The sequence below is a fragment of the Oncorhynchus tshawytscha genome, linkage group LG10 (genome assembly GCF_018296145.1).
Source record: "Oncorhynchus tshawytscha isolate Ot180627B linkage group LG10, Otsh_v2.0, whole genome shotgun sequence".
Taxonomy (NCBI): Eukaryota; Metazoa; Chordata; class Actinopteri; order Salmoniformes; family Salmonidae; genus Oncorhynchus; species Oncorhynchus tshawytscha.
The window spans coordinates 62,489,541-62,505,113 of NC_056438.1; the positions used below are offsets into that span (position 1 = coordinate 62,489,541).

Below are 15,573 nucleotides of genomic sequence, written 5' to 3' on the forward strand. Positions count from 1 at the left end.
GTGCTGTGGCCACCCTTTCCTGCTGTGCTCTCAGGTCGTTTGTGCCTGTGTGTATTATTATGTGGCTGGGTGAACCTAGTTGGTCCTCAGACAGAAGGTTGAGGGCGCGCTGGGTGTTTGGACACCAGAGTTTAGACACACTGTGTCTGGGAAAAAGGTTTTTTTCTTCTATATATTTCCCATTTGAGTCCATAAGTAGTACAATCTGTGTCTTGTGTTTGTCCTCAGTGGGTGTGAGGGGGTTGTCAGAAGGGCTATCAGGGTGGCTGACAGGGGGGTGCTCAGAGGGGGTGAGAGCCGCTGGGCTTGTGGTTCTTCATTTGTCTGTTCTGCTGTGATGTCGACTCTATGGTCAGGGTCTGGTGTGGACTGTTCTGCTGTGGTGTCGAGACTTTTGTCAGGTGCTGAGGTGGGCTGTTCTGCTGGCTTCTCTGTGGGGGTGGCCACCTCTCTAGTGGGTTGTTCTCTGTCACACGCCATCCCCCTCAACCTCTCCTCCACCAGCAGTCTGATCCTCTCCTCTAATGCTCTGTTCTTCTCCTGATTCTGCTCTTTCTCCTGTTGAAGTTGTCTCACCACAGTCCAGAGTGCAGCTGTGTCTCTCTCCACCTCCAGCTCTCCGGGTCTGGTTAAGGGGGTGTTGTTGTGCTGGACTGTTGTCTGGGTCTGTGCTGACTGAAGTGTAATCACCTGCTGTTCCAGCTCCACCTGTCTTACCTCCAGCTGGGTTAATTTGTCCTTCATTTCAATGAGGGAGTGGTAATCTGTGCTGGGAGGTTGACTCTCCGCTGGGGGTTGCTCGTCTGTGGGGTTACATAATGAAGAGGTCTGGTCTGACCCGCTCGGGGTGGGGGTATCTTTATCAAGGGACAGCTTCTCCTGCTGGGCTAATTCTTTGATTTGGTTGAAAGTCCAGCTGAAACTGTTTGGGGTTACCCTGTACCATTACTGTTACGGACTTATAGATATTTATATTACCTGACTCAGAGTCCTCGTTATCAAGTATTCTGAGTTTCCACCCCTCGTTAACCCCCCCCTCTCTTAACGAAGGGGTAGTGTGCTAATATAGCACTGTTCCATGCCAGGGGATGGTTTGTGAGGAAGATAAGGTTGCTGATGTTCCCATTTTTGTAATAGTCAGCAAAAAGTGTCTCTTGATTTTCCATAAGGAGCTTCATTTTGTAATCTTTTCTTGCCTTATCATTCTTTACATGCACAGGGTACTGTATTTTAATTACCTCTGAACAGCGGGAGGGAGCTTCTAAGGCCTCTCCATTTGGTTGGGGTAGACTGTGTGACTCTCCTGCCATTGTTGGGCTAATGGGCTTTGACACCTCTCACTTGACACGTCAGTGCTAGTTGAAGCTGTATCATGCTTGGCAGAATTATGTTAGAATTCAGTCCTTATAAAGTAATGTTGTGTATTTTTCTTCTTGGCTTTTGGAAATAAAATATAGTTTCAGACTAAACATTACTCACTCAGTTCTAGGTTGGATGGTGTTTTCAGGTTTCTGTTGTTTTCCAGAGAATTTGCCGTATAGGGTAATAAATCCTTGGTAGTTGTGAACCTTCCAGGTGATTCCGTAATTCCGTCCGAAATCAGGTTGTAGGTTTTAAGTTTTGATTTGAAGTAGAGGTTATGTTGTAGAGGGTAGAATCCAGTATGTGTTCCTGACAAAAAAATCCAAGTTTATCTAACTCCTAATCTATCTTTTTTTAAAGAAAATGCTGAAAAATGCAGGAGCTCATCTGATCCTGACCTCTGCTCTGCTCTGCTCTTTCTCTCACAAAGACAAGTAGTGATGCAGTCAATCTTTCCTGTACTTTGTGCCAGGAGAGATTGACATGCATGTTCTTGATATTAGCTCTCCGAGTACAACAAAAAAAGTATGAACATGTATTCACTGTAAATCGCTCTGGATTAGAATGTCTGCTAAGTTACTATAATGTAAAATGTACGTTTATGGGCCAACTGTAGTTTTCCTATGTTCTTCTTTTTGGCACTTGACCTTATAACTGGGGAGTAGTCCAGGTGTGATAAAATTAGGGCCTGTAGGATTGTTTGGTTGATTGTGATGTCAAGAAAGCAGAGCAGCACTTTATCAAGGACAGACCTCTTCCCATATTAGCAGCTGTTGCATCAATATGTTTTGACCATGTCAGTTTACAATCTAGGGTTACACCATGCAGATTCGTCTCCTCAACTTGCTCAACTGACACATTATTAATTATGCCACTAGATTTAGATGAGGTGTAGAGTTTAGGGAAGGATTTGTTTCAAATATATATATATATTTAGGACGAGCTTATTACTAGCCACCCATTCCAAAACGGACTGTAGCTCTTTGTTAAGGGTTGCAGTGCTTTCACTTGCTGTGATAACTGATGTGAATAATGTTGAGTCATCAGCGTACATTAGCCTCTGCTGAGTCAGGACACTCTTTGCACAGCACTTTGATACAAAGTGATTTCCGTAGCAGATTAGGAGAGCATTTTCGCTACACCTAACACTAACCTCAGTCTGCTACGTTAAATCTCCTAATCTGCTATGAAAAAGTCACTTCGGTATCAAAGTGGCGTGAAAAGTGTTTCCCCTGCTGTGTCCCCAACAACCTGATGTTCCAGATTTCAGGGGAAATGGAACGAGAGCATGTGACACGACTTCCACTTCCATGTGACAGGACCTCCACATTTACAGGATTGGTTGAACAGTGCAGAAGAGAACCTCCCCCAACAGTTTTTGTTCTTCTTATCAAGACCAGTGTGTAGGGCAGTGATATTCAATGTCGGGGTTGCGAAAAAATTAAGAGTACAGACTATTGTATGGGACAATACACCATTTATTTTTTAAGATAATTTGACAAATAAAATGCTATTTTCATTTTGATCAGAAATGAAAATGCAATGAATTCAAGTCTACCGATTTTAAGATTTGGTGTAGGGTGGGGTCGTGAAAAATTCATGTGGGAAAAATGGCGTACCCAGAAATTCTGGCGGAAAAACTGGGGTCCCCACTGAAAATGTTTGAATACCACTGATGTAGGGGATCTAGTTTCAGGAGTGTACTTTACGCCTGCTACGTTAGGTTAGCGTACATAGACACACAGGCTTTACTCAAGGTTAGTGGTAGATCAGTAGTAAAAAAATTAAACAGTAAAGGACCAAAACAGCTGTGTTGAGGTATACCATACTCTACCTGGTTAGCGTTAGACAGGCTTCCATTAAAGAAAACCCTGTGTGTTCTGTTTTTTCAGCTGCAGATTATGATTGAAAATGTCAAAAGCTGCACTATAGTCTCATAAAACAGCTCCCGCAATCTTCTTATTATCCATTTATTTCAGCCAATCATCAGTCATGTGTCAGTGCCATACATGTTGAGCGCCCTTCCCTATAAGTGTGCTGAAAGTCTGTTGTTCATTTTTTTTTACTGCACTGAGGCTAGGAAACACCATCACCGATAAATATACGATAATCGAGCATTTCAATAAGCATCTTTCTACAACTGGCCATGCTTTCCACCTGGATACCCCTACCCCGGTCAACAGCTCTGCACCCCCCACAGCAACTTGCCCAAGCCTTCCCATTTCTCCTTCACTCCTTCCTCCTTCACTCCTGGACCCCTACAAATCAGCTGGCCTAGACAATCTGGAACCTCTCTTTCTAAAATTATCCGCTGCAATTGTTGCAACCCCTATTACTAGCCTGTTCAACCTTTCTTTCGTATCGTCTGAGATCCCCAAAGATTGGAAAGCTGCCGCGGTCATCCCCCTCTTCAGAAGGGGAGACACTCTAGGCCCAAACTGTTACAGACCAATATCTATCCTACCCTGCCTTTCTAAGGTCTTCGAAAGCCAAGTTAACAAACAGATCACCGACCATTTCGAATCTCACCGTACCTTCTCCACTATGCAATCTGGTTTCCGAGCTGGTCATGGGTGCACATCAGCCACGCTCAAGGTCCTAAACTATATCATAACCACCACTGACAAAAGACAATACTGTGTAGCCGTATTCATCGACCTGGCCAAGGCTTTCGACTCTGTCAATCACCGCATTCTTATCGGCAGACTCAACAGCCTTGGTTTCTCAAATGACTGCATCGCCTGGTTCACCAACTACTTCTCAGACAGAGTTCAGTGTGTCAAATCGGATGGCCTGTTGTCCGGACCTCTGGCAGTCTCTTTGGGGGTGCCACGGGGTTCAATTCTCGGGCCGACTCTTTTCTCTGTATACATCGATGATGTCGCTCTTGCTGCTTGCTGCTGGTGATTCTCTACCCACCACTGCGACCTGTATGCTCTTCTGCTGGCCCTCGCTTCATATTCGTCGACAAACCCACTGTCTCCAGATCATCTATAAGTCTTTGCTAGGTAAAGCCCCGCCTTATCTCAGCTCACTGGTCACCATAGCAGCACCCACCCATAGCACGCCCTCCAGCAGGTATATCTCACTGGTCAGCCCCAAAGCCAATTCCTCCTTTGGCCGCCTTTCCTTCCAGTTCACTGCTGCCAATGACTGAAACAAATTGCAAAAATCACTGAAGCTGGAGACTTATATCTCCCTCACTAACTTTAAGCATCAGCTGTCAGAGCATCTTACAGATCATTGTACCTGTACATAAGCTCATCTGTAAATAGTCCATCCAACTACCTCATCCCCATTTATATATATTTTATTTTTGCTCCTTTGCACCCCAGTATCTCTACTCTATATTCTGCACATCTATCACTCATGTTTATTTGTTAAATTGTAATTGCCTTACCTCCCTATTTATTGCCTTACCTTCCTAATTTTACTTCATTTGCACACACTGTATATTGACTGTACATTTGTTTATTCTGTGTAACTCAGTGTTGTTTTTGTCGCACTGCTTTGCTTTATCTTGGCCAGGTCGCAGTTGTAAATGAGAACTTGTTCTCAACTGGCTTACCTGGTTAAATAAAGGTCAAATAAAGACATTTAAAAATACTGTGAAGTAGCATTGTATCTGGTCAAACACAATTTTTTCACAAAGTTTACGAAGGGTCGGCATTGAGGCTTATGGAATGGAAGGAGTGAAAGGCCAGCAACACTATTATCCAGTCCTCCACGAAAGAACACCATATATAGATTCTACAGACCCTACTAAGTGCTCCCAACCCCACTTTTACATTGGCAAAAATAAAAAATCTCTACAGCACAACATTGTAAATAGACCATGAAAATGAGATTTAAGTGGTTACAATCTTTAAAAAAAATAAAATGTCTTGCAATTGCATATAATCACCATAAAGAATTGCCATTGATTACAAATGTATATCTTTTGAATGAGTTATCAACATTGCAAAGTTTTGAAATGTGGACTTTTATATTGAAAGTTTAGTCAGTACCATACAAAAGTGTCATCATTTTTGCTGCTGGCAGGATAGTTGTTACGAACACAACCTTGAAACTGCTATTCAGATCTTAGCACAGGCTTTTGATTTTGTAAATACTACAATGCTGCAAATTCTGTTACATTTCTGATATTTTGTTAATATTCAGAGCATATTGTTAGTTTAACAGATTCTAATTTGACTATAGCTGTATTATGCATACCACATAGTAAGTCAAGTGTAATGTGTTCAATAGAATGGTCGAGAATCTGAGGTGATTTAAAACATCCAGCTTTTGTCAGTAGGCCTATGAGGTTTTACTGTATTTATATACTTATTGAATATGACATTAAAACTGTTATGTTATAGAATAACAAACGTCTTGGATTAAGTATTTTTATCCTCACAAACTAGAGGGTGGCTAAATTCCCCTTGAAATGCCATTGGAGTAACTCAACACAGATTGCATCCAATGCTTTAAAAAGTCTGTTTATTTGTCATTTTTACATCTTAGTAATTTAGCAGATGTTCTAATGCAGAGCGACTTACAGTTAATGCATTAATTTTATGATAGCTAGGTGAGACAAACATATCACAGTCATAGAAAGTATTGAATTGACATGATGGACTTTGGATGATAGTGAATATGGCCAAAATCTATCCTTACCTTAAATGTCAACTTTCATTTATTCCCTTAGTTCCAATCTCTGCCCCACAATGGCAGATCCTAACAAGGTAAGTTCTTATTGTTAAGAAGAGTCTGAGTATTTAGAGGGGATCTACACTGTCTGAGACAGGTAGTTTCATTCTCTAATGCCGAAGTTAGACAAAATACGGAGAATATGTTTTTTCTGTGGACATGCATGACTTGAATCATAATTATGTTAAAAGCCGCTCACGCCCATCTTTGTTCAATCCAAATGCAGAATTTTTCAACTCAGGTCATGTGTTGTCTTAATTTATTATTTAATTATGGTCTGTTGAAAGATAAAGATGTTAAACAATGTTACTGGTTGCAATTTTCTTCTCTGTACTGTGATTGTGTCTGAAGTTAAATGTATTATTCATCTTTGGGCTGTAAGGTGAAGCCAGTTTTCAGGAGAACTCCTTGAGGAAGTGCAGGTGGAAGTTCTTCAGGCGTTTCAGTACCTCTTCCATGGTCTCCACTGGGGTCATGACACACAGTCTACAGAGAGAGATGAGAACAAATCAGTGGGGAAGTATAACCATTTAAATAGAATGATGAGGCTAATGCTATGCTTCCCTGTTCATTTGCATAGGATGAGTAGTGGATATGGAGCCATTGACTACTGGAGTGTTTTATGGTGACATTTCTATGTCCAGAAGCTGTTGACAGAGAGAGGATTGTACCTGATGTGGTGGGTGCCTTCCTTCTGTCCATACTCACACCCCGGTCCCACACATACTCCTGCCTCCTCTAGTAACCGTTTACAGTACCACAGGTCAGGCTGCATCCCCACCACCTGCAATGGAAAACAGAAAACTCACATATATAAGAGATCAAATCATTAACTCCAGAGTATTTAGAATTAATCAGATGTTGAATCACATGTTTTCCTCCAAAAGGTGAATGTCTCTTGAAATGCCCATATGACAAACTGCAGTAGTCATTCTAGTGCTCTACCTGACCATACAGTGTACTATTTGCCCCATGACTAACCTTGGCCTTCTCAATGGCTGCTTGGGGTAGATACAGCCGGGGGAATACGAAAGCTCCTCCCATCATCGGCTGACAGCTGATCCCTGGGATATTGTTCAGAAACTCTGGGACCCAGTTCATGTTATGGACCAGCATGGCCCGGATAGACTGGGTCTCCTGGCGGAGATGGGAGAGAAGGACACGGGGGGAGAGCATATTGTATGGGACACTGAGGTGCCATTGTGAATAGGGAAGGAATACATTTGTTTGATTTTGATGAACTATTTCTTATTTTAGAGACATCAATGATTGTAGAGCACTATCATTAAACTACTTATGACTAAATGTTACATGGCATATGCAATCTATTAAGCCTAACGTCATACTGTAGTTTGATCTATTTTGATGGGTCTCACCTGGGTGTAGACCGGGTATGAGGGGTCCCCTGGCCTGGGAGGGTTAGCCATGAGCTCCAGGGCTAGCTGACCAGTCACAGGGGCACAGATGTCAGTGGAAAAGATGGTGTAGGCGTACTTCATGATGGCGGGGTCAAGGTTCACCAGCTCCACGTACCCTCCGCGTAGCCCACACCTGTTCAGGGAGGAGAGACACATACAGAGTAGTGGTCAAACACTGGCCTGCTGGTTTCAGTACAGGCTTTTACACCATAGGAAGCCTGAAGTGGATCTCTTAGGGAACTGCCAGCTATTTTATTTACTTTTGTCACTATTGAGTTTGTGTTGGCAGCTCATACATTGTCTACGAAGGCACTAATCCATGTTTGCTGTAACGCTCATGCTGAAGGAATTTGACCATTCTAAAGAAGTAGTAGGCTAGTAGCTAATTACTTAATTAAGTAGCTAATGGGGTAATATGATCCAGATCATTGTAGAGTACAGTAGGCTATAGTATGTACGTATTGAAGACCACTCCTCTGTTGATGCGACTAATTGCTCTAATTGGGCCATGCCCCACCCCTTCCCACTACAGCTGTTCTCACTGCCAAATCACCACTCCTCAAATTACCACTCCTCCTAACCTTACCATTTAACCCCTTCTCCCCTTCTGAAACTGGCAAATCCTTTCATGGTGATGCCAGGGGGTGGCATATTCTGTTTGCCTTCCATTTGTGCATGAAAGAATCAACCAACACAACCCTACCTAACAGCCTTTACAAGCCAATAAAATCCTCACCCCTCTGCTGTGTGTGTTTAATACATCAGATAATTGAATCCTTCCTCATCTCATTCATCTAGCAGCATTCTAATAGATGCGTCATGGTGGCATTCTGAACTTTGGACCAGTCAATTACAAAACCTCCTAATACAGTTCACCTTCAGTTGAATGCATGAATCCGTTAGTCTATTGCCTTAGAAGAAAGACAGTTCTGCTGTACAGTACTCACTCTCCCATGAAGCCTTTGGATGCTGAGTGGAAAGAGGCCAGCTCCACTGTGTGAGAGAGAGGAGGCCCCATCTCAGACAGAACCTTCTTATAGGAGACAAACTCACTGCCCTCCCCGAACACACTTTCCTGATACACCTGTGGATCGAATGAAACAGCGAGGGGTGCGTGGAAGACAGAACAACTCACTACATAGTCAATATAGAGGGAAGTGAAATATTTGTGATTAAAAATAAGCGATTTGCCAGGAGAAAGTATAGACAGGAAGTCACCTCATCAGCCATGAGGAAGAGCCTCTCCTCAGCAGCGAATCGGATCACCTTTTCAATACACTTCCTGCTCTGAACATGACCTAGCAACAACAAAACAAATGAGACTATCCATAAATACTGCTGAGGTAACTTGGCTGCAAAAAGGTTTACTTTACATTCTTCATAGGGACAAATAGTGGGGTACTACTGTATCGACCATCATGGAACCGGAACAACTCGTTACCTGTAGGATTCCCCGGGTTGATGACATACAGGGCAACTGTGTTGCAGACACCCTTAGAGGCCTGTAGTGCTCTGCGTAGCTCCTCCACCTCCATTGCCCAACCCTGCTCCTCATCTAGGTAGTAGGGAACAACGGCTGCACCAAGCCTTTGCAACATCATTTTGAAGGAAGAGTAGGTGGGCACAGCGGTCAGCACACCTGCCGGGAGTGAGGCCTGATTGTGGACCAACAGCTTCAGAACCAGCTAAACAACAAAAAAATAAAAAATAAAGACTGAAAGATGAATGAGACAGACACGATGATTAAGATTATTATTATTATGACAATGGTTTTGATGATGATGGGGATGGTGAAGGTGATTCTCACCATTAAAGACCTCTGGGAGCCAGATGTCATGAAGATATTCTCGGGGGACGATGGTACACCACCATCTCGTCGAGAGATGAAGTTGGACACACTGCACTGTATATAAGAGATACCACCAGAGAGCGTGTATGAGCCTGATAAAATAGAGAAGAAGAAAAAAGAGATGCATATCAAATATAAACACACATCACATGCACACTGAACAAAAATATAAATGCAACATCTAAAGTGTTGGTCCCATGTTTCATGAGCTGAAATAAAAGATCCCAGAAAATGTCCATATGCACAAATAGCTTATTTCTCTCAAATGTTGTGCACAAATTTGTTTACATCCCTGTTAGTGAGCATTTCTCCTTTCCCAAGATAATCCATCCAACTGACAGGTGTGGCATATCAAGAAGCTGATTAAACAGCATGATCCTTACACAGATGCACCTTGTGCTGGGGACAATAAATGGCCACTCTAAAATGCCTCAGATGTCTCAATCTTTGAGGTAGCGTTCAATTGGCATGCAGACTGCAAGGATGCCCACCAGAGCCGTTGTTTGAGAATTGAATGTTCATTTGTCTACCAATGTTGTTGTAAATAATTTGGCAATAAGTCCAACCAGCCTCACAACCACAGACCAGGTGTAATCACACCAGGACAGGAACTCCACATCCTGCTTCTTCACCTGTGGGATTGTCTGAGACCAGCCACCCAGACAGCTGATAAAAAAATGGGTTTTCACAAACAAATAATTTCTGCACAAACATTCAAAAACTGTCTCAGGGAAGCTCATCTGCGTTCTCGTCGTCCTCAGCAGGGTTTGACCTGACTGCAGTTCGCTGTCGTAACCGACTTCAGTGGGCAAATGCTCACCTTCAATGGCCACTGGAACGCTGGAGAAGTGTGCTCTTCACGGATGATTCCCGATTTCAACTGTACCGGGAAGATGGCGGAGTGTGGGCGAGCGATTTGCTGATGTCAGTGTGGTGAACAGTGTGCCCCATGGGGCCGGTGGGTTATGATATGGGCAGGATATGGGCAGGCATAAGCTACGGACAATGAACACAATAACATTTTATCTATGGCAATTTTAATGCACAGAGATACTGTGACGAGAACCTGAGGCCCATTGTCGTGCCCTTCATCTGCTGCTATCACCTCATGTTTCAGCCTGATACTACATGGTCCCATGTCGCAAGGATCTGTACACAATTTCTGGAAGCTGAAAATGTCTAAGTTCTTCCATGGCCTGCATACTCACCAGACATGTCACCCATTGAGCATGTTCGGCATGCTCTGGATTGACGTGTACGACAGCGTGTTCCAGTTCCGGCCAATATCCATTAACTTCACACAGCCATTGAAAAGGAGTGGGACAACATTCCACAGGCCACAATCAATAGCCTGATCAACTCTATGCAAAGGAGATATGTCGCTCTGCATAAGGAAAATAATGGTCACACCAGATACTGACTGGTTTTCGGATCCACGGCCTTCCTTTTTTTAAAGAATCTGTAATAGATGCATACAGTGGGGAGAACAAGTATTTGATACACTACCAATTCTGCACGTTTTCCTACTTACAAAGCATGTAGAGGTCTGTAATTTTTATCATAGGTACACTTCAACTGTGAGAGACGGAATCTAAAACAAAAATGCAGAAAATCACATTGTATGATTTTTAAGCAATTATTTTGCATTTTATTGCATGACATAAGTATTTGATACATCAGAAAAGCAGAACTTAATATTTGGTACAGAAACCTCTGTTTGAAATTACAGAGATCATACGTTTCCTGTAGTTCTTGACCAGGTTTGCACACACTGCAGCAGGGATTTTGGCCCAATCCTCCATACAGACCTTCTCCAGATCCTTCAGGTTTCGGGGCTGTCGCTAGGCAATACGGACTTTCAGCTCCCTCCAAAGATTTTCTATTGGGTTCAGGTCTGGAGACTGGCTAGGCCACTCCAGGACCTTGATATGCTTCTTACGGAGCCACTCCTTAGTTGCCCTGGCTGTGTGTTTCGGGTCGTTGTCATGCTGGAAGACCCAGCCATGACCCATCTTCAATGCTCTTACTGAGGGAAGGAGGTTGTTGGCCAAGATCTCGCGATACATGGCCCCATCCAACCTCCCCTCAATACAGTGCAGTCATCCTGTGTACTTTGCAGAAAAGCTTCCCCAAAGAATGATGTTTCCACCTCCATGCTTCACGGTTGGGATGGTGTTCTTGGGGTTGTACTCATCCTTCTTCTTCCTCCAAACACGGCGAGTGAAGTTTAGACCAAAAAGCTCTATTTTTGTTTCATCAGACCACATGACCTTCTCCCATTCCTCCTCTGCATCATCCAGATGGTCATTGGCAAACTTCAGATGGGCCTGGACATGCGCTGGCTTGAGCAGGGGGACCTTGTGTGCACTGCAGGATTTTAATCCATGAGGGCGTAGTGTGTTACTAATGGTTTTCTTTGAGACTGTGTTCCCAGCTCTCTTCAGGTCATTGACCAGGTCCTGCCGTGTAGTTCTGGGCTGATCCCTCACCTTCCTCATGATCATTTATGCCCCACGAGGTGAGATCTTGCATGGAGCCCCAGACCGAGGGTGATTGACCGTCATCTTGAACTTCTTCCATTTTCTAATAATTGCGCCAACAGTTGTTGCCTTCTCACCAAGCTGCTTGCCTATTGTCCTGTAGCCCATCACAGCCTTGTGCAGGTCTACAGTTTTATCCCTGATGTCCTTACACAGCTCTCTGGTCTTGGCCATTGTGGAGAGGTTGGAGTCTGTTTGATTGAGTGTGTGGACAGGTTTCTTTTAAACAGGTAATGAGTTCAAACAGGTGCAGTTAATACAGGTAATGAGTGGAGAACAGGAGGGCTTCTTAAACAAAAACTAACAGGTCTGTGAGAGACGGAATTCTTACTCATTCGTAGGTGATCAAATACTTCTGTCATGCAATAAAATGCAAATGAATGACTTAAAAATCATACAATGTGATTTTCTGGATTTTTGTTTTAGATTCAGTTGAAGTGTACCTATGATAAAAATTACAGACCTCTACATGCTTTGTAAGTAGGAAAACCTGCAAAATCGGCAGTGTATCAAATACTTGTTCTCCCCACTGTATCTGTATTCCCAGTCATGTGAATTCGATAGATTAGGTTATTTCAATATCAACTGTAACTCTGTAAAATCTTGGAAATTGTTACATGCTTTTATATTTTTATTTTTGTACATTGACAGTCATGATGATCTTAGTACATTCAGAAAACGTAACACTTTCAAACTGTAGACATACTGTAATGTGTTTCCATAGGCCCAATTGCAGTCCTTCTTACCTACACTCCCCCCATCACATGCGCTCAGTAGGCTTTGGGCCCTCTGTTTAACGTCCACTGGCAGTTTATCACTTTCGACCAGCTCAGGGTATATGCAGGCTGCAAGAACCTGACACACACACACGTGCATGTATGCGTACACACACAAAGGTGTAAAGAGAAAGAGTTAACAAATACAACTTAGATTTATTTAACCTTTATTTTACTAAGCAAGTCAGTCAATAACAAATTCTTATTTACAATGACGGCCTACACTGGCCAAACCTGCGCCGCCCTATGGGACTCCCAATCACGTCTGGTTGTGATTCAGCCTGGACTCTGTAGTGACGCCTCTTGCACTGAGATGCAGTGCCTTAAACCGCTGTGCTACTCAGGAGCAAACAGGCAGGATTAACGGGCGACACTCAGACAGAAACAAAGGTTAGAATGACATTACCTGCCGGACAAAAGTCAAGGGTTTTACCCCTCCTCCGTGTGGGTCTCCCCAACTGACGTCTATCACATCCATATAGGGCTTCCTCACTCCCTATCAGAAACAGATTACATACTATAGTGTAAGTCAATGGATATTCATTAGTATACTATATTGTGTTTCACATGAAAATGCACTTCATTGCATGGACCATAATATTGTAATGAAACAGCAGGGAGCAGGTCTCTAACCCTCGACCTTCTAGCCCGAGGTCCGGCGCGCTATAGACTGTGCCGCAAAAGCATGCTCGTGCGGCAGAGTCGATTTCCGCGCTTATAAACCCAGGGTCGTTACAACATTTATGAACAACGCCGGTTTCTATCGGAGGTGAAAAAAGGTCGCCCCACGCTACTTCCTGTTTTGATTTTTAAAAAACATGTCATTTCGTCTTTATCTATGGATAGACATAACTAGCTGTCATCTCTTTACTAACAGGTAGACTGTTAAAATCAAGACTCATAACTATCGACAGGGCATTGTGCTTTTGGGGTTGAAATAACGTTACACCTGTGGTTCCCAACTGTTGTTGTGGGGAGATGGCACTGAGCGCGAGCGGTTGGGCTCCAACGCCTGTGCCAGCCACATTCCAGTCTGTACATGGTGGGCCCGGACTGCAACACGGTTTTGATGTCGGTGCGAGTGTCGGTTTGCCATTCTGGAATTCAACCGCTTTGCCTCCCCGGAGCTGGCGATGAGGTTCTCCATCTTCAGCTTAGTATGGACCCCAGCAAAGCTGGAGAGTTTCGGCTAGCACTGAGGGACAGTAGCGGAAGAGGCCGTATTGTGGTAAGTGACATACTACAACGTCTAGCTACCTAGCTAGGTATCTTGACATATGTAATGCCATGCAAACAATTGTATGTGTTGACGTAATAAATTGCACACACAACATTGTTCTGTTGGTTTGAGCAATGTCAGTTTAGAGACATTTTTTGACATAGCTACTGAATTGGAATATTGTTTATTCAAATTACACAGTAATTCCATTGCTGGGAAACGATGTCGGGTGATTTTTACAATCATCTGTCCTTGTGTCTATCTGAACAAGGGAAGAACCGTACTAAATAGGAGACAGTATGTTCTCTCTTTCTCTCCTTCCCTCTCTCTATAGTCAAAAGTTTGGACACACCAATTCATTCCAGGGTTTTTGTTTATTTGTATTATTTTCTACATTGTAGAATACATCCATATAGGGCTTCCTCACTCCCTATCAGAAACAGATTACATAACAGATTACGTAAGTCAATGGATGCTCATTAGTATACTATATTGTGTTTCACATGAAAATGCACTTCATTGCATGCACAGGTGAACATGTATCTAGCCGTTCGATGTCTGAAATAATATAACATGATGCATGTGACTTCAGTATTAAGGTCGCTAACATCAGGTCAGTTCTGTGGCTGAACTATTAGATCTTACCTGTGTGAGTTCTGTTCTGATCTGGGTTGCTCGTCTCACCAAGGGCTCCAGCTCTGTCTGTTTGATGCTCCTCACCTTGGGGCAGATCTATCTCAGGCAGAGAAGAGACAATAGTTGTTTAACCTGGAGTATTGCGTGTGGCGGTCTTGTGGGTGTCAAGTGATAGGGTTGCGTCTTTCGAATCCGGTATCAGGAAGAATAAAAGTCAGAATCTGTTGTTAATTATCTTTAATTAAATTCAAGCAATAAATGGTAAATGCAATTTTCGTATTGCATTGGGTTCACTGTATCACCACGCAGGGCAAGCAGAGAACTGACAGGATGTAAGCAAACAGCTGTTCTTATACTGTGATAGACGTAGTTCCAACTCGTCTGTTGGCCTATCACAGTAGAGGCTGAGCGTGGTTTAGACTTGCTCAGCCTATCGCAGGCGCTCAGGCTGGTCCCCGCCTCTTGGCGCTTCTTGGAGTCCACCCTCTGTCGATGTATAGATCCTTACTGTTCTGGTATCACACCCTAGTTATAACAGTTGCTCAGTTCCTGCTATTGTGTTGTTCAGTATTTTTCCATCTCAGTTAAACCTTGTGATGACCACCCCTCCCTATACCTGATTAACCACAACTTTGTAACATGCAGCAAGTCACACCATGTGCTCAATATTGTCATACACACAGACAGGCAAAGCAAATGTAGCAAACAGTACACCGCTTTACCACATGCAAGTCACACCATGTTGCTCAGTTCTTGTCACACACACACACACACACACACACACACGTAACAGATGTATATGTACTCTCCATGCGTTGTGTTTTCTTAAAATAAATCACTTCGGCCAGTGGTCCCAGTTGAGCATCTATTTCTGTTGTTAAATGGGAAACAGCAGGTTAGTTGTGCTGGGCTGAACGGTATTGATGGCTGTCGATGGCAAAATCTGTAGAATGAAGACAACTGTGTTAGCAGTGGCTTATGTGACCATTACATCGGTGTATGCTAGTTAACACACTTTACAGTAATCATATGCCAAAGCACATCCCAGAAACGTGACATGGTGTGATGAAAGAAACATACA

General features: G+C 43.2%; 1 protein-coding gene across 2 annotated transcripts; it reads right to left on the reverse strand.

The window, feature by feature from the left end:
* Positions 1–6,296: 6,296 nt before the first annotated feature.
* LOC112260622 (alanine aminotransferase 2) lies at positions 6,297–14,805 on the reverse strand. Of its 2 annotated transcripts, XM_024435887.2 has the most exons (12): positions 14,502–14,805; positions 13,587–13,832; positions 13,044–13,133; positions 12,608–12,716; positions 9,280–9,413; positions 8,914–9,157; positions 8,691–8,770; positions 8,420–8,556; positions 7,431–7,605; positions 7,036–7,191; positions 6,726–6,838; positions 6,297–6,540 (listed from the first exon to the last, which is right to left on the reverse strand). In XM_024435887.2, exons 2-12 carry the CDS (start codon positions 13,782–13,784, stop codon positions 6,450–6,452), a joined length of 1,527 nt encoding a protein of 508 aa, XP_024291655.2. In that variant the 5' UTR covers positions 13,785–13,832; positions 14,502–14,805; the 3' UTR covers positions 6,297–6,449. The 2 variants fall into 2 exon arrangements, with proteins under 2 accessions (XP_024291655.2, XP_042184764.1); XM_042328830.1 differs by lacking the exon at positions 13,587–13,832 and having other exon boundaries at positions 14,502–14,804.
* Positions 14,806–15,573: the final 768 nt, after the last annotated feature.